The sequence below is a fragment of the Bombina bombina genome, chromosome 4 (genome assembly GCF_027579735.1).
Source record: "Bombina bombina isolate aBomBom1 chromosome 4, aBomBom1.pri, whole genome shotgun sequence".
NCBI classification, from domain to species: Eukaryota; Metazoa; Chordata; class Amphibia; order Anura; family Bombinatoridae; genus Bombina; species Bombina bombina.
The window spans coordinates 693,189,166-693,207,338 of record NC_069502.1 but is presented as its reverse complement, the minus strand read 5'-3'; the positions used below and the strand labels follow the sequence as shown (position 1 = coordinate 693,207,338).

Below are 18,173 nucleotides of genomic sequence, written 5' to 3'. Positions count from 1 at the left end.
CCGCAGAGCATCCATCCCGGCCGACGACTGAACGACGAATGAGGTATCTTTAAATGACGTCATCCAAGATGGCGTCCGCCGAATTCCGATTGGCTGATAGGATTCTATCAGCCAATCGGAATTAAGGTAGAAAAATCTGATTGGCTGATTGAATCAGCCAATCAGATTTAAGTTCAATCCGATTGGCTGATTGGTTCCCGGCGATGCCAATCGGATTGAACTTGAATCTGATTGGCTGATTCAATCAGCCAATCAGATTTTTCTACCTTAATTCCGATTGGCTGATAGAATCCTATCAGCCAATCGGAATTCGGCGGACGCCATCTTGGATGACGTCATTTAAAGATACCTCATTCGTCGTTCAGTCGTCGGCCGGGATGGATGCTCCGCGGCGGCGGAGCGAAGAAAGAAGATTGAAGATGCCGCTTGATTGAAGATGCTGCCGGAAGGAAGAAGACGTTGCTGCCGCTTGGAGGAAGACATCGCCGGGATGAAGAATTCTTCTTTGCCGCTTGGAGGAAGACATCGCCGGGATGAAGAATTCTTCTTTGCCGCTTGGAGGAAGACATCGCCCGGATCGGATGAGGAGTTCGGCCCGGCGTGGTGAAGACAAGGTAGGGAGATCTTCAGGGGGGTAGTGTTAGGCTTTTTTAAGGGGGGTTTGGGTGGGTTTAGAATAGGGGTATGTGGGTGGTGGGTTGTAATGTTGGGGGGGTATTGTATATTTATTTAAATGCAAAAGAGCTGAATTCTTTGGGGCATGCCCCGCAAAAGGCCCTTTTAAGGGCTGGTAAGGTAAAGAGCTTTGAACTTTTTTTAATTTAGAATAGGGCAGGGAATTTTTTTTATTTTGGGGGGCTTTATTATTTTATTAGGGGGCTTAGAATAGGTGTAATTAGCTTAAAAATCTTGTAATCTTTTTTTTATTTTTTGTAATTTAGTGGGGTTTTTTTGTAATTTAGTTTAGTTTATTTAATTGTATTTTTAGATAGATATTTGTAGTTTATTTAATTTATTGATAGTGTAGGTGTATTTGTAACTTAGGTTAGGATTTATTTTACAGGTAATTGGGTAATTATTTTAACTAGGTAGATATTAAATAGTTAATAACTATTTAATAGCTATTATACCTAGTTAAAATAATTAACAATTTACCTGTAAAATAAATATAAACCCTAACATAGCTACAATGTAATTATTAATTATATTGTAGCTATCTTAGGGTTTATTTTATAGGTAAGTATTTAGATTTAAATAGGAATATTTTAGTTTATAATATGAATTAGATTAATTTAATAAGAATTTAGTTAGGAGTGTTAGGGTTAGATAGAGTTAATATAGTTAATATAAATACTATAGTAACTATATTAACTATATTAACCCTAATATAATTAGGGTTAATATAGTTAATATATATAATGTAATAACTATATTAACTATAATATACTTAGGGTTAATATAGATAACATAGCTGGCGGCGGGGTAGGTAGATTAAATTAGGGGTTAATAATTTTAATATAGATGGCGGCGGTGTAAGGGGCTTACATTAGGGGTTAATACTATTAATATAGGTGGCGGCGGTGTAGGGAGGGCAGGTTATAGGGCAAAAGAGCTGTTTACTTTGGGGCAAAGCCCTGCAAAATGCCCTTTTAAGGGCTGGTAATAGAGTTTATTACTTTAGGGGGATTAGATTAGGGGTTAATAATATTAATATAGCTGGCGGCGGTATAGGGGGATTAGATTAGGGGTTAATAATTTTTAGATAGGTGGCGGCAGTGTAAGGGGTCAGATCACTGACGAGGCCCATAGGAGGCCGAAACGATCGTCTGGGGTTGTCATGTTCCTTGTTCAGAGGAGAATTGCCTGGTATTTCGGGGCTGGACTGACCTTACTTGGCGGGATCAGACTGATATACTTCAGGAAAGTTTTTTTCTGTGAAAAGCACACTGGTCTAAAAGAGGCTGCTTCCGGGTGGTAAATCGCCATAGAACAAGCCACTGAGCTGTTGTTCGTTCCTGGTAGAGCGCTTCTCTCTTTGTATGCAAATTATTATGACCCTTGGGAAGTCTCCCTATGGGTGATGGGGGAAACCAGACGTGGACTCCTTGCCCAGTGTGCTTAGAGGAATGTGGCTGCACCTCACTGACGAGGCCCATAGGAGGCCGAAACGATCGTCTGGGGTTGTCATGTTCCTTGTTCAGAGGAGAATTGCCTGGTATTTCGGGGCTGGACTGACCTTACTTGGCGGGATCAGACTGATATACTTCAGGAAAGTTTTTTTCTGTGAAAAGCACACTGGTCTAAAAGAGGCTGCTTCCGGGTGGTAAATCGCCATAGAACAAGCCACTGAGCTGTTGTTCGTTCCTGGTAGAGCGCTTCTCTCTTTGTATGCAAATTATTATGACCCTTGGGAAGTCTCCCTATGGGTGATGGGGGAAACCAGACGTGGACTCCTTGCCCAGTGTGCTTAGAGGAATGTGGCTGCACCTCACTGACGAGGCCCATAGGAGGCCGAAACGATCGTCTGGGGTTGTCATGTTCCTTGTTCAGAGGAGAATTGCCTGGTATTTCGGGGCTGGACTGACCTTACTTGGCGGGATCAGACTGATATACTTCAGGAAAGTTTTTTTCTGTGAAAAGCACACTGGTCTAAAAGAGGCTGCTTCCGGGTGGTAAATCGCCATAGAACAAGCCACTGAGCTGTTGTTCGTTCCTGGTAGAGCGCTTCTCTCTTTGTATGCAAATTATTATGACCCTTGGGAAGTCTCCCTATGGGTGATGGGGGAAACCAGACGTGGACTCCTTGCATAGTGTGCTTAGAGGAATGTGGCTGCACCTCACTGACGAGGCCCATAGGAGGCCGAAACGATCGTCTGGGGTTGTCATGTTCCTTGTTCAGAGGAGAATTGCCTGGTATTTCGGGGCTGGACTGACCTTACTTGGCGGGATCAGACTGATATACTTCAGGAAAGTTTTTTTCTGTGAAAAGCACACTGGTCTAAAAGAGGCTGCTTCCGGGTGGTAAATCGCCATAGAACAAGCCACTGAGCTGTTGTTCGTTCCTGGTAGAGCGCTTCTCTCTTTGTATGCAAATTATTATGACCCTTGGGAAGTCTCCCTATGGGTGATGGGGGAAACCAGACGTGGACTCCTTGCCCAGTGTGCTTAGAGGAATGTGGCTGCACCTCACTGACGAGGCCCATAGGAGGCCGAAACGATCGTCTGGGGTTGTCATGTTCCTTGTTCAGAGGAGAATTGCCTGGTATTTCGGGGCTGGACTGACCTTACTTGGCGGGATCAGACTGATATACTTCAGGAAAGTTTTTTTCTGTGAAAAGCACACTGGTCTAAAAGAGGCTGCTTCCGGGTGGTAAATCGCCATAGAACAAGCCACTGAGCTGTTGTTCGTTCCTGGTAGAGCGCTTCTCTCTTTGTATGCAAATTATTATGACCCTTGGGAAGTCTCCCTATGGGTGATGGGGGAAACCAGACGTGGACTCCTTGCCCAGTGTGCTTAGAGGAATGTGGCTGCACCTCACTGACGAGGCCCATAGGAGGCCGAAACGATCGTCTGGGGTTGTCATGTTCCTTGTTCAGAGGAGAATTGCCTGGTATTTCGGGGCTGGACTGACCTTACTTGGCGGGATCAGACTGATATACTTCAGGAAAGTTTTTTTCTGTGAAAAGCACACTGGTCTAAAAGAGGCTGCTTCCGGGTGGTAAATCGCCATAGAACAAGCCACTGAGCTGTTGTTCGTTCCTGGTAGAGCGCTTCTCTCTTTGTATGCAAATTATTATGACCCTTGGGAAGTCTCCCTATGGGTGATGGGGGAAACCAGACGTGGACTCCTTGCCCAGTGTGCTTAGAGGAATGTGGCTGCACCTCACTGACGAGGCCCATAGGAGGCCGAAACGATCGTCTGGGGTTGTCATGTTCCTTGTTCAGAGGAGAATTGCCTGGTATTTCGGGGCTGGACTGACCTTACTTGGCGGGATCAGACTGATATACTTCAGGAAAGTTTTTTTCTGTGAAAAGCACACTGGTCTAAAAGAGGCTGCTTCCGGGTGGTAAATCGCCATAGAACAAGCCACTGAGCTGTTGTTCGTTCCTGGTAGAGCGCTTCTCTCTTTGTATGCAAATTATTATGACCCTTGGGAAGTCTCCCTATGGGTGATGGGGGAAACCAGACGTGGACTCCTTGCCCAGTGTGCTTAGAGGAATGTGGCTGCACCTCACTGACGAGGCCCATAGGAGGCCGAAACGATCGTCTGGGGTTGTCATGTTCCTTGTTCAGAGGAGAATTGCCTGGTATTTCGGGGCTGGACTGACCTTACTTGGCGGGATCAGACTGATATACTTCAGGAAAGTTTTTTTCTGTGAAAAGCACACTGGTCTAAAAGAGGCTGCTTCCGGGTGGTAAATCGCCATAGAACAAGCCACTGAGCTGTTGTTCGTTCCTGGTAGAGCGCTTCTCTCTTTGTATGCAAATTATTATGACCCTTGGGAAGTCTCCCTATGGGTGATGGGGGAAACCAGACGTGGACTCCTTGCCCAGTGTGCTTAGAGGAATGTGGCTGCACCTCACTGACGAGGCCCATAGGAGGCCGAAACGATCGTCTGGGGTTGTCATGTTCCTTGTTCAGAGGAGAATTGCCTGGTATTTCGGGGCTGGACTGACCTTACTTGGCGGGATCAGACTGATATACTTCAGGAAAGTTTTTTTCTGTGAAAAGCACACTGGTCTAAAAGAGGCTGCTTCCGGGTGGTAAATCGCCATAGAACAAGCCACTGAGCTGTTGTTCGTTCCTGGTAGAGCGCTTCTCTCTTTGTATGCAAATTATTATGACCCTTGGGAAGTCTCCCTATGGGTGATGGGGGAAACCAGACGTGGACTCCTTGCCCAGTGTGCTTAGAGGAATGTGGCTGCACCTCACTGACGAGGCCCATAGGAGGCCGAAACGATCGTCTGGGGTTGTCATGTTCCTTGTTCAGAGGAGAATTGCCTGGTATTTCGGGGCTGGACTGACCTTACTTGGCGGGATCAGACTGATATACTTCAGGAAAGTTTTTTTCTGTGAAAAGCACACTGGTCTAAAAGAGGCTGCTTCCGGGTGGTAAATCGCCATAGAACAAGCCACTGAGCTGTTGTTCGTTCCTGGTAGAGCGCTTCTCTCTTTGTATGCAAATTATTATGACCCTTGGGAAGTCTCCCTATGGGTGATGGGGGAAACCAGACGTGGACTCCTTGCCCAGTGTGCTTAGAGGAATGTGGCTGCACCTCACTGACGAGGCCCATAGGAGGCCGAAACGATCGTCTGGGGTTGTCATGTTCCTTGTTCAGAGGAGAATTGCCTGGTATTTCGGGGCTGGACTGACCTTACTTGGCGGGATCAGACTGATATACTTCAGGAAAGTTTTTTTCTGTGAAAAGCACACTGGTCTAAAAGAGGCTGCTTCCGGGTGGTAAATCGCCATAGAATAAGCCACTGAGCTGTTGTTCGTTCCTGGTAGAGCGCTTCTCTCTTTGTATGCAGATTAGTGGATAGATAAGGTAGATGGCAGCGGTGTAAGGTGTTCACATTAGGGGATAGATAAGGTAGGTGGTGGCGGCGGTTTTAGGGGCTCACAGTAGGGGGTTAGTTTATGTAGATGGCGGCGAGGTCCGGGAGCAGCGGTTTAGGGGTTAATAACTTTATTAGGGATTGCGGCGGGGGATCGCGGTTGACAGGTAGATAGACATTGCGCATGCGTTAGGTATTAGGTTTTATTTAGCAGATCGCGGGTGACAGCTAGATAGACATTGCGCATGTGTTAGGTGTTAGGTTTATTTTCTGGCTAGTTTAGTGAGTTACGGGGCTCCAATAGTCAGCGTAAGGCTTCTTACGGCTGCTTTTTGTGGCGAGGTGAAAATGGAGTAAGATTTCTCCATTTTCGCCACGTAAGTCCTTACGCTGCATATTGGATACCAAACTGCGCTGGTTTGGTATACCTGCCTATAGCCCAAAAAACTACGGGCGACGGCAGAAATATACGCGCGTAACTTCTAGGTTACGCCGTATATAGGATACCAAACCAGCGCAAATATTGGCGTCGTAAAGTTAATTTGATACATTGACACTATCTGTGAAATATTGTATGTTTAAGTTTATACTTGCATTTAAATGTAAATGTATCAGGTTTGCTCATGCATGTTAGGTTAAGTACAAAAAATGTTTTTTGCCTAAAGCGGCGGTATCCTAAGTCATTCTATTTTTGTTTTCACTCCTTGTAATATGTGCACATTACCTATAAATTCATTATCAGAATGCCTGAGGTTTTGTGGACTTCATGTGCAGATCTGCTCCAGTCTGACATGAATACAAATCCCTCACACCATATCCAGCATGTAAGGCTAGCACAACCTAAACACTTTATCAAGGGTTTTATGCTGCCCAGAAGCATCTCTAATTGTATTTTCTAATATGAATAAAGGCTTAGCCCACCTAACCCCTACACTACAATCAGGAAAGATTGACTTATTCTATGTCACTCCTCAAGAACAGATGTTCTTCTGTAGTACTCTACCAGCCCATCTCCCTAAGGGGCCCATTTATCAAGCTACAATGGAGCTTGAGGGCCTGTGCAGGCTCACTAGAAACAGCAGTTATGAAGCAGCGGTCTAAAGACCGCTGCTCCATAACCTGTCCGCCTGCTCTGAGGAGGCGGTCAGACATTGCCGCAATTCAACCCGATCCAATACGATTAGGTTGATTGACACCCCCTGCTGGCGGCCGATTAGCCGCCAGTCTGTAGGGGGCGGTGTTGCACCAGCAGCTCACAAGAGCTGATGGTGCAATGCTGAATATGGAGAGCGTGTCGCTCTCCGCATCCAGCGAGGTCTGTCGGACCTGATCCGCACTGTCGGATCAGGTCCGACAGACCTTTCATAAATAGGGGCCCAAGTCTTCACTTAGCCAAACTAACTGTCACTTCACTACAGTGCAACTGCTGTATATCACCCACTTCAGTGAAATATGGAAACCAAAACCCCAGTCTGTTCTTTCTATAACTAATCAGTGTTTCATGGAATGTTTTGTTTTATTCTAGTTATAAAAAAAGGAATATCCGGAGTTTTTGTGTGTTGGGAGGAATTTTGTGGTTCTGGAATTAATTTCTGGTTCCTGTTGATGTTTTTAGGTTCCTTGACAACTATTCTGAGGTGCTTAGGTTCTGAAAAAAAAAAAATCATAAATTGGTTGCTTTATTTCTTTGTTCCACTACCTATTTAGAAATATTAATAGAACAATCTTGTTCTTCTTTAATATTTCAAGTCACAGAAGATTCCTGTATGGACTAGGCTGAATATGCTTCTGAACTCAGCATTCACCCATACATGCATGTGACATCACAATAGGTACAGGAACACCAGTGTCAACTGCATCTAATAAAAGATCTCACTGGCAACATGTTTTTTCAACACCAGGACATTATTAAGTTCTCAATTTTACCTATTTATATTTTGTCTCTGCAATTCCATTATATGAACAATTTGTACACCATCATAACATATTAACGAATAACTAAACAACTATATATAACTAAATACGTAGTTTAGCAATTGAAAAACTATATGAACAAGCAATGTGATAATAATGCATTCAATACATTTTCAAATCCTATAATGACAAGGTGTCCATTAAGCTATATAAATAACTGCAACTTCCTTTCTATAAATGTAACGTTAATAGTAATTGCCCTGCATAGTTCTAGAAATCATGCCCCCCCCCCCAAGCCAGTTTTGATCACTATCAAGATAGGAAAGTGAGTAATGAACAGGCACACAGGCAAGATAGACACTACCATTTAAAAAAAGAATCTTAGAGACATATGTAATGTATACCTACCTCATTTGTGGAAATTGTGTTTCATTGGTGAGCCACCAGAATTCATCTGTAGTGTCTCAGTTCTTCCATTATATTATCTGCATGAATTTCTCTTTCATATGTAGAAATCATTTTTTGATTTGGCGTGATTTGGTTTTATTTGTGCATGGTTATACGTTCTTAGTTGTTTGACTCAAACGTATATATATATATATATATATATATATATATATTACTTTTTATTATTATTTTTAAACATGCTTATTTTTTTCCAACAAAAGTACAGGGTGAAAATAAGTAAAATATACACTGAATATATTAGGAGCTTTCAATGCATGATTTACTTACCTGTTTAAACTACATATCTCCAAAGCACAAATGAGACTATTTAAATGTGAATATTAAGTAAAAAAAAATATATATATATATATATTGAGATTACTGGATATTAATAAACATAATTTTTCACTTGCAAGCTGCATATGTTATAGACCTAATTATTTGTTACTACTTGGTTGTTTAAAGGACACATGGAATCTAGGATCCGTGTTTTAACAATATTTTATATTCTTTCTCTAGCTTTGCCATTACTTGTGGGATTAGGCATGGTTCTGTACGATGCATTTGCAAGGAAAACTACGCTGGACCTAAGTGTGAAAGGTAAGCACAAACCAACATTAGTTAGCGTTTCAGTTTCCATAGTATTATAACATCCATGAAATATTTCACCACATAAAACATGATGACATTAAATGCATTTTTTTTCAGAAGACTACATGCGTAATGTGTAAATGGCATTACTATTCCAGGATTTTACTGATTAGCAGCCAGATGTTTCTTGTAAAACAGAAGAAATAGTTGTTCAAACCTCTAGTAGTACTCATATTTGCAAAAAGTAATTAAAATGTAAAACATGTATTGATTAATTAATAAACTGGCCCCATTTACCATGGTATGTGCAGCCAAAATTCCCAGACAAGGAACTGGTCTGCACACCTTCTAGCCTTCAATGAAGCGCTGGCTGCCATTGTTTTAAAATTATGTGCAGCCCTGTCCCCTGCTTTCAGCCAATAGCTTGAGAGCAGGACTTGTTAGTCATCCCGGACAAGAGTCCAAGACGTTTAACATCTGCAACCTCTGAGGTTGCTGGCATTTTAAGAAGCCAAAGTCATTAGACAGATGCTTCTTAACTTTCAGTTGCAGGCTTGGCCCCATACCTGCTTAAGCAGCTTCATAAATTAGGGACAATGTCAAAAAAGTATTTGATTGGAGTTGATCGATCGTAATCACGCCCTGGCTATATGCACTTACTAAATATAGCAATATTTACAGCATATGACTAAAAAAAAAAAAAAGTTCTTGAACATCTCACTTTGTATCTGTTTTAATGTCTACAATTTTTTTCTTTTGAATAGAGATCATTATTATTTGTTATGTATACTCATTACTCCTTGAAGTCTTGTTTGTATTGATAGTAAACAAGAGCCCAATCATGTTTTTGTTCCCAGATAAATATAATGTCAAAATACACACAGTTTCGCCTTGTGATTGATAACCACAAAGAGATGTATTCCAATCAATTTGAAAAGATTTGTGGACTTTTTCTTTGAGCAGAGGACCAAATTAAAGTCCATTCAAATTCATATAAATACACATATATCACATGTTTTTCAAGTGTCATCTTTTTATATACCCTTGACCTTTTACAGACATATTTTGGCCTCTTCTTGTGTATGGATTATTAAATTCAAGATGAATAAGAACATCACAAAAGAGTTGACAAGTAATGTTCAGGACTGAATGTGTCTTCATGTTGTCTTCTCTGTGGTTATTTGACATCTCTTTTTCCAATTGTCCTAATATAACCCTTTCTTTTAAGAACCCAGGTTTAACCTGAAGCAAGTCAAATAGGCCTTAATGTTCTAGTGTTTGATTACCTCATATGCAAAGCAGTAAGCAAGGATAATTTAAGGAAGAAGCCCTCTATCTCCAATGAACATATTCTGTTATGGACCTAGATATGCTGGCTCAATGACCAAAAAGCAACTGAGCCCCAACCAAGTACTCACAGAAACAAGACCCCAACCTGAAGCAGGGCAAAATGTCAAAGAAGTTTTAATAGATTCTACATGTGCACAGTGGCAAAATACAGAGAGACTTTTTTTTTTCCTTCATAAATACTAATAGAACAGCTGGCTAATGTCATAAACAGCAGCATACATCTGTTCTCTTGCACAATGATCCATCTCTGTTGTGGGACACAGCATGTGTTTCTCCCTTAAAGAATGATAAGAAGGAAAACATTTTTCCATATGCTTGTTTTGAGCTAGATTTACAATTTTTCATTAAAGGGACATAAAACAGTTTGAGATCTGTGCATATCCTAAGAGGGCTAATTAATTAAAAAATAGTTTGCATTAAAAAAATTGTTTAAAAATTGCTGGTATTTTAAAATAATTTTCAAAAATAAGATAAATGAATTACATAGCTAAGCTGCCTGAAGCAGCCAACTTCACCCCTCTTATCTGTGTTTAGACACCGGCATTGTATGTCAACTGATCTCACAGCTTCTAGGCATGCTCCAGCAGATAATCCCTATGCACTTTTGCATTCTACCAAAAGAAACAATAGATATAGATACAGCCATAGAAGGAAATGTGTGGGGGGAGTTAGAGCTTTACAATTCAGAAACTAAAAAGAAAGGGTTAATGGCAAAGCACTGCAGTATAAATTTGCAGGTAAAGTAATTAAAGTACATATTTTATTATTTTGTCTCTATCCCAACTTGTTTTATGTCCCTTTAAATTCAGCTGTGCTACCTTGTTGGTGATTTTTGATCAATCATATAATTTCAAATCACTCTAACAATATCATATAGCATAAATCCTACTTATAATTGAGCTTTTTAAAAAATTAGCATTTAAAAAGAGTTGACATATTTCTGCCTACTGGGGGCCAGATTACAAGTGGAACTGTATTTAACGCTTCTGCACTAACTCTGTTAGAAGTAATCTTTTTGCGTGTAGCGGTTAGTGCTCGTAAGACAAGTTGAAAGTAAAACGTTTTTACTTGCGTACTAACCCGATGTGCGCAAAAAGCTAAACAAAGAATATCGCTATCTCGTTAACATATTTCACCTTAGAAGTCAATGGAACAAATAAAGTGGGGAAAAAAACATAACACCCTACTCGTGCGCAAACCCAATCTCATTTTCTCAAGTGTGCTAACCCAACATGAAAATATGAATATTTCACATTCCAATGTTCTCATAGCAGAATATTTTCTATTTATTCATAAATAAATATTTCTAATGGTATTTTGTTGAGAGAGAGTAAAAGAAAAAGAGAGAGAGAAAGAGAAAGAGAGAAAAAGAGAGAGAAAGAGACAGAGAGAAAAAGAGAGAGAGAGAGAGAGAGATCGGAATATATATTTAAAAATACATAGAACATATTCTGCTATGTGAATATTGGAACGTGAAATATTTAAAGTAAATATAGTATAACACTTTATTAAAAAAAAATATTGGAATATTGCATGTTTTCATCTACTTAACTGCAAAGAGCTCCAATGCATATATATATATATATATATATATATATATATATATATATATATATATATATATATATACACAGTGTGTATATAAATATATATATATATATATATATATATATAATGTGTGTGTATGTATATATACACAAGCAATAATTTCCAGCGCACCCGGCAGCAGTGAGACTTTAACACCAACACACGGCAAACGGCAGATTATTATACCTTTTTATTGGAGATAGCTTCTTTGATTCATATAACAAGCCACAACAGTTCCAACAGTGAGGTTAGGTAACAGCAATAGACAGGCAGCAATGTCTGTAAATACATATATACACATATAAATACATAAATACATATGTACACATATATCGCTATCGCTATGTGTACATGTGTATTTATTTGTTTATATGTGTATATATGTCTGTAAATACATATATACACATATAAATACATAAATACATATGTACACATATATCGCTATCGCTATGTGTACATGTGTATTTATTTGTTTATATGTGTATATATGTCTGTAAATACATATATACACATATAAATACATAAATACATATGTACACATATATCGCTATCGCTATGTGTACATGTGTATTTATTTGTTTATATGTGTATATATGTCTGTAAATACATATATACACATATAAATACATAAATACATATGTACACATATAAAAACATATTGTGGAAAGGCCACTGCAAATATGGTCAGGCAACTGTATTTTGTATGAAACTTTTCTTTAATAAAAGTAAAACAGTCTTTTTCCAGATTCAGGGTATACTTCCCCTTTTCATGAAAAATGCTTTTCAGCAGCAACAGAAAGTACATAACAAAAAGGCATACTCCTGTTAGGAGACTGACTAACAGTAGTTTCCCTAACTACTATTACTGGTCCAGCTACTCTAGCCTCAGTAAAAAACAAACAAACATTCACAGCTTTTACAAAACAAAACAGTTTTCTCACCAGACCTTTAACTTCCATGCAGACAGGTCCTTTACAGGTCTCCACATGCACCATCCCAGTGCAGCCTGATACTGAGACCCCTACCTGCTTTCTCAGAGCTATGCTATAGCCCTGGGCTTAATTAACAAGTAGCAGGTGTACTAGCCAACCGAAAAATATTAACCACTTAACCGGGATATATTGCTCTTTGTAACCTCTGACTTATATACACAGGGGCAGAACTACAGGGGGTGCAGAGGTCAAAAAAATATATTTTTTTTCAATAAAAACATTGACCTGCCACTGCCTGCACTGATATCATGTGAGGTTGACGTGATGCTTCACTAGTGTCTCTGTCTCTGACTACAGGGGTTAGCGTTTCTGTTTTACCCATTGGGGTTTGTGTATGTGTGTGTGTGTGTATGTATGTATGTGACTATGTGTGTATTTATGCATGTGTGTGTGTATGTTTGTGGAACCAGCAAATTACAGACCTTATTACCACAGAATGGGGGGTAAACAGTCTCACTATACAATGCCACTATATACAGTACGGGGGGGGGCTGAACCATGTCACAGACTATTGTGGTCACTATATAAAGTACTGGGGCAGGTAGGGTCAGGCCAGCCATCTCACCGGCAGACTACAGACTGTGTCACTAACTCACTATATACAGTACCGGTGGGTTAAACAGTGTCACTATATACAGTAATAGGGAGTCAGACCATCTCACAGACTGTGGGCTCAGGGAACCTCCTTTTGCAGACATGTAATCTGATTCACATTTTTTTTTTTCTGTGTTAAATGCAAAAAAAAAAAAAGATATGTATCAAATTAAACCTTTTTTGGGGGGGGAGGTGGGGGTCCCTTCTTAGATTCTTGCACCTGGACCCTGTGGTTCCTAGTTACGCCTCTGGATATACAAATGGTCCTGTACGCTGTCACATATCCCCCTCCCCAGCTTAACACAGGTGAGTGAAGCGGCTACCACCATCAGGGCATGTGCCCTTAAAAGGGCATCATCATTTCCATGAAGAAGACCTGCCCTGTGTCTCACCACAAAAGTAAAAAGTTGTAAGGACAAGAAACACCTGGTGATTCTTGAGTTCTTGTCCCTGTTGTTTGGGGGGGACACTTTAATGGGGCATGATCAGTGACAAGGGTAAATCGCCTGCTCAATAGATAATTACAGAGCGTTTCCAAAGCCCACTTAATCACTAAGCACTCCTTCTCTATCGTAGCATAGCGCTGTTCCTGGGGCAACAGTTTCCTGCTCAGATAGAGGACAGGATGTTCCTCATCCCCAACATATTGAGACAGTGCGGCACCTAAACCAACCCCAGACGCATCTGTCTGGAGGAAGAATTCCTTACTAAAGTCAGGAGCCACAAGGATAGGCTCTCTACAAAGTGCTTTACCATTCCTCTACCAACCACATATCCCAAGTATTTAGCCTCAGCCAGACCGATAGTACATTTAGAAGGGTTGGCTGTCAGACACGCCTTTCTAAATGTGTCCAACACTGCCTGCACTTTTTTTAGATGGCAATCTCAGTCTGTGCTATGTATGATCACATCATCCAGATATGCAGCAGCATACATGGCATGAGGTCTAAGCAACTTGTCCATCAACCTTTGAAAGGTTGCTCTAAAATGTAATCTGTCCGACGGCGCTAACTTCCAGGACCAAAGCTCCTATAACAATTGGGTCTCTAGGTACCCAAAGAGGAAGACAAATAGATTGGATGTGTTAGGAGCGCCTAAAGAAGGCCAGGTCTAGAATAGGAGTACTAACTAGAAATACTTAAATATAAAATCCTAGAACTTCACAAATTTAACAAATTTAATATCACATATAGTAACAGATGATCACAGATTTAAAAAAGCATAAAAGTACATGGATCCATAGTACTTAATAAAAACAGTATAACAGTGGCAATAATAAAAAAATGATGCAAATATAACAATAACAATGATAAAAAAAAGACAAAAATATGATGATCTATGAGAATAAAATATGATGATCTATGAGAATAAAAACAATGGGACAATATGTTCAGGATGATACACGTGTATAGGGCATATATACAAGATGAAGGAAAAGTATGTGTGTAAGTTCTAGGGATAATTACAATGGTGTTATAAATATAATAAACAGTGTTGATATAAACATAAGAATATAAACCAATTGAAAAATATAAAAATATATATTAAAAGATATTATTATGTTGAAAGTCCAGTGAAAAAATGTGTGTATATATTGAAAGTCCAGTGAAAAAAAAATATATATTGTAAGACCAGTGAAAAAGAATATAGAAGATCCAGTGGAAAAATTGTGTAAAATGTAAGTTAATCAAAAAATCCTTGCAATCCAAATAACAATCCAAAAAATATCAATCCAAAAAATATATAAGTTGATCCAAATAGATGGTGCCAATAAGTGAAGAGTGATTCAATAGTGAAAAAACTCCAATATTAAAAAGCAAAAACAAAAACAAAAATATAGTACAATCAGAAAGTCAATCAACTGTGATCGCTGGGTTTCAAAAATATATATATGCAATAAACTTCAAAAATATATATATGCAATAAACTTCATATGATAAAAACCATATGATAAAAAATCAAGTCCCTATGAAAAAGGAATCCAATCCCTGTGAAAAAAGAAGAAATACAACATAGAGCAGTATTTTTTAAAATTAACTTACAGTATAAGGAATAAAGCTCACCATATATGTCAACGCGTTTCGGCCCACCAATAGGGCCTTTTTCAAGTTATCTGCCAATAACCCTTTATCAGATCCAAAACAGAGAGAAATCTGGCCTTTGCTAGTCTCTCTACTAATTCATCGACCCGGGGCATGGGATATGCATGAAACTTAGAGATCTCATTTAATTTCCTAAAGTCACTACAGAACCTGATAGACCCATCAGGTTTAGGCACTTGTAAGATTGGGCTTGACCAATTACTTTGAAACTTTTCTATCACCCCTAGCTTGAGCATTTTCTTAACTTCAGCCCTTACAGCTTGTCTTTTTGCTTCAGGAATTCGTTATGGCTTAACCCTAAGGGTCACTCCTGGTTCTGTGATAATGTCATGTGTAATCTCTTGGGTTCTACCAGGTATTGGGGAAACAACATCCCTAATCCTCTCAACTAAGCTTCTAGCTTCTTCTGCTTGCTAAGGGGTCAGTTCTACAGAAACTGATACTAATTGCTCTGGGGTTTGATGATCTACCTGTTTGTCCCCCACTGCTACTGTACAGGCATCTCTATCTTTCCATGGCTTAAGGAGGTTTACATGAAGCACTGACTCCTTCTTATGGCGGTTTGGCTGACTAACTCTATAGTTCACTGGGTTTATCTGATCTAAAATTGCATATGGCCCCTGCCAACATGCCAGAAGCTTACTTTCGGCAGTTGGGACTAGAACCATTATCCGGTCGCCCCTGTTTAACTGTCTCACTTTAGCACTCTGGTCATAGTAGAGTTTTTGGGTACCCTGAGTCTGTTCTAGGTGCTGGCGAACAAGAGGAACAATTTCAGCCAAAACCTCTCTGATTTGTTCCACATGTTGCACCATATTAGTTCCTGGGACACCTTGTTCCTCCCAAGTTTCTTTCAGTATATCCAGAATACCACGGGGTGCCTCCCAACAGTAACTCAAATAGGGAAAAACCTGTGGAGTGTTGGGGAATCTCTCAAACAGCAAATAACAAGTAGGGAAGCAGTAAGTCCCAATCTCTTCCATCCCTGATAACCACTTTTCTTAACATCCCTTTTAGAGTGTGATTAAATCTTTCTACTAGTCCATCGGTTTGGGGGTGGTACAATGAAGTTCTTAGGGGATGCATGTTTAACAGCTGGCATAACTCCTTCATAATATGTGAGACAAATGGCATACCCTGGTCTGTAAGTATTTGCTTTGGTATGCCAACCCAGGAAAAAACCTGAACTAGTTCCGTTGCTATAGTTTTGGCATTTGTCTTACGTGGAGGAATAGCCTCCAGATACCAGGTTGCATAATTGAGTATCACTAAAATGTACTGTTGACCTCAAGCAGATTTTTCCAATGGGCCCACTAGGTCCATGCCAATCCTCTCAAACGGCACATCTATTATGGGGAGAGATATGAGTGGGGCCTTTAACTTGGGCTTTGGTGATGACAATTGGCACTCTGAAGAAGAGGCACAAAACCTTTTAATCTCCTCATAGACCAATAGAATCTCCTGAGAACACGTTCTTGAGTTTGTTCCACCCCCAGGTGTCCCTCTAAGAGGTGAGAGTGGGAAAAATCAAGCTCCTTCCTGGTATAGGAGGAAGGCACGACTAGTTGTTCAATCTCTTGGCCCTCATCTGAAGCTACCCTGTAAAGAAGATAATTTTTTAGGATAAAATAGGGATATGTATATTTTGTGTGGCCCTCTACGGGTACATAGTTTACCTCCACTACTCTGCTCCTAGCATTCTGTAACAATGGATCACTTGCCTGGTCTCGCCCAAAACTACCACCGGAAGTATCCAATATTCTTGGATCACTTGCACCAGCCTCACTATCATGGTCCTTGTCAGGATCTCTTTGTACAACCTCTACATCCTCTTTGTTATATTGTGTGGTCACACCTTTAGTGGACCATTTTTTCCCTTTGTTTAACAATACTTTGTTTACAGCTTTATTATATCTCAACCTACTCTATCTGCACTCCCGTCTGGTTTTACCTCTTTTCGGTTTATTAACATACAAGTCAGGGTAAGTGAAATGAAAAATCTCATCAATACCAGTACCTCCTATATAACCCACAGGTTCCTCCTGTTTAGAAGTTATTGGTGACTGTAACAGGGAGCTGAAGTCAGGGAAGTTTCTCCCTATTACTAGGGGATAAGTTCATAAGGACTGTAAATCTATAGGTATTTGAACTTTCCACCAGTCCAGCTAAACATAATAGTCCACAAAAGTTTATAGGATCCTCCACTAGTCCACACTGCATCGGTTCTGCAAGATTAGGACACCTCACCCTAACATGTCCTTTTCTGACACACTGAAAGCAGATTATAGTATTTCCACCAAAGCAATCCTCTTTCATTGTAGTGCGGGCTCTAGAGTCTGTTCTGTGCAAAGGCACTCCCAATCCAGACTCCGCTTCAGGCTCACCCTTTCGGGGTCTTGGTCTCGGAATTAAAGCAAACGCCTTAGGAGAAGACTTTTCAAAGTCCTTTGCAGACAGATATCATTGTACTTGAGCTACCATGCTATCATAAGTTGTGGGGTTTCCTTGACTGACCCATTCACGTAGACCATGGGGAAGCTCTCTCAAAAATCTGTCTAGAACCAGGGTCTCAACGATTTGTGCAGAGCTTTGACTCTCTGGTTTGAGCCATTTCCAGGCCAGATTAATTAGATCAAACATCTGTGACCTGGGAGCCTTTCCTTCATTAAATCACCATTTATAGAAGCACTGAGCTCTTACAGCTGCTGTCACCCCAAACCGGGCCAGAATTTCAGCCTTTAATTTTGGGTAATCTCCAGCAGCCTCCTCTTCCAGGTCGTAATAAGCTTTTTGTGCTTCTCCAAGGAGGAAAGGAACAATTATACCGGCGCACTGCTCTGGAGGCCAAGCTTCATTCAAACGCGAGCAGGTATGACTCATCATCATCAAGAGTAATTTTCTGCAGACAGCTACTTGCCTGTATCCTGCTTACCCCTCCAGCTTGTGCAGGTACCCTATGGGTACTAAGGCATTCCAGGATCTCTTTCTGTGTTTCACTTAAAGCTCCAATTTGTCTAGCTAGGAGCCTGTTAGT

The 18,173-nt window shown here is 40.3% G+C and overlaps 1 protein-coding gene and 1 long non-coding RNA gene across 2 annotated transcripts in view; one reads left to right on the top strand and one right to left on the bottom strand.

Moving 5' to 3' along the window:
• Positions 1–18,173, top strand: part of LAMA4 (laminin subunit alpha 4) — a 247,604-nt gene that overhangs the window by 82,091 nt on the left and 147,340 nt on the right. The window contains exon 4 of the mRNA XM_053710874.1: positions 8,443–8,523. Coding sequence (XP_053566849.1) covers positions 8,443–8,523 — 81 coding nt within the window. The remainder of the gene's footprint in view (positions 1–8,442; positions 8,524–18,173) is intronic.
• Positions 10,110–18,173, bottom strand: part of LOC128656743 (uncharacterized) — a 50,355-nt gene continuing 42,291 nt past the window's right edge. Inside the window, exon 3 of the long non-coding RNA XR_008402054.1 lies at positions 10,110–10,140. This is a non-coding gene — a long non-coding RNA (uncharacterized LOC128656743). The remainder of the gene's footprint in view (positions 10,141–18,173) is intronic.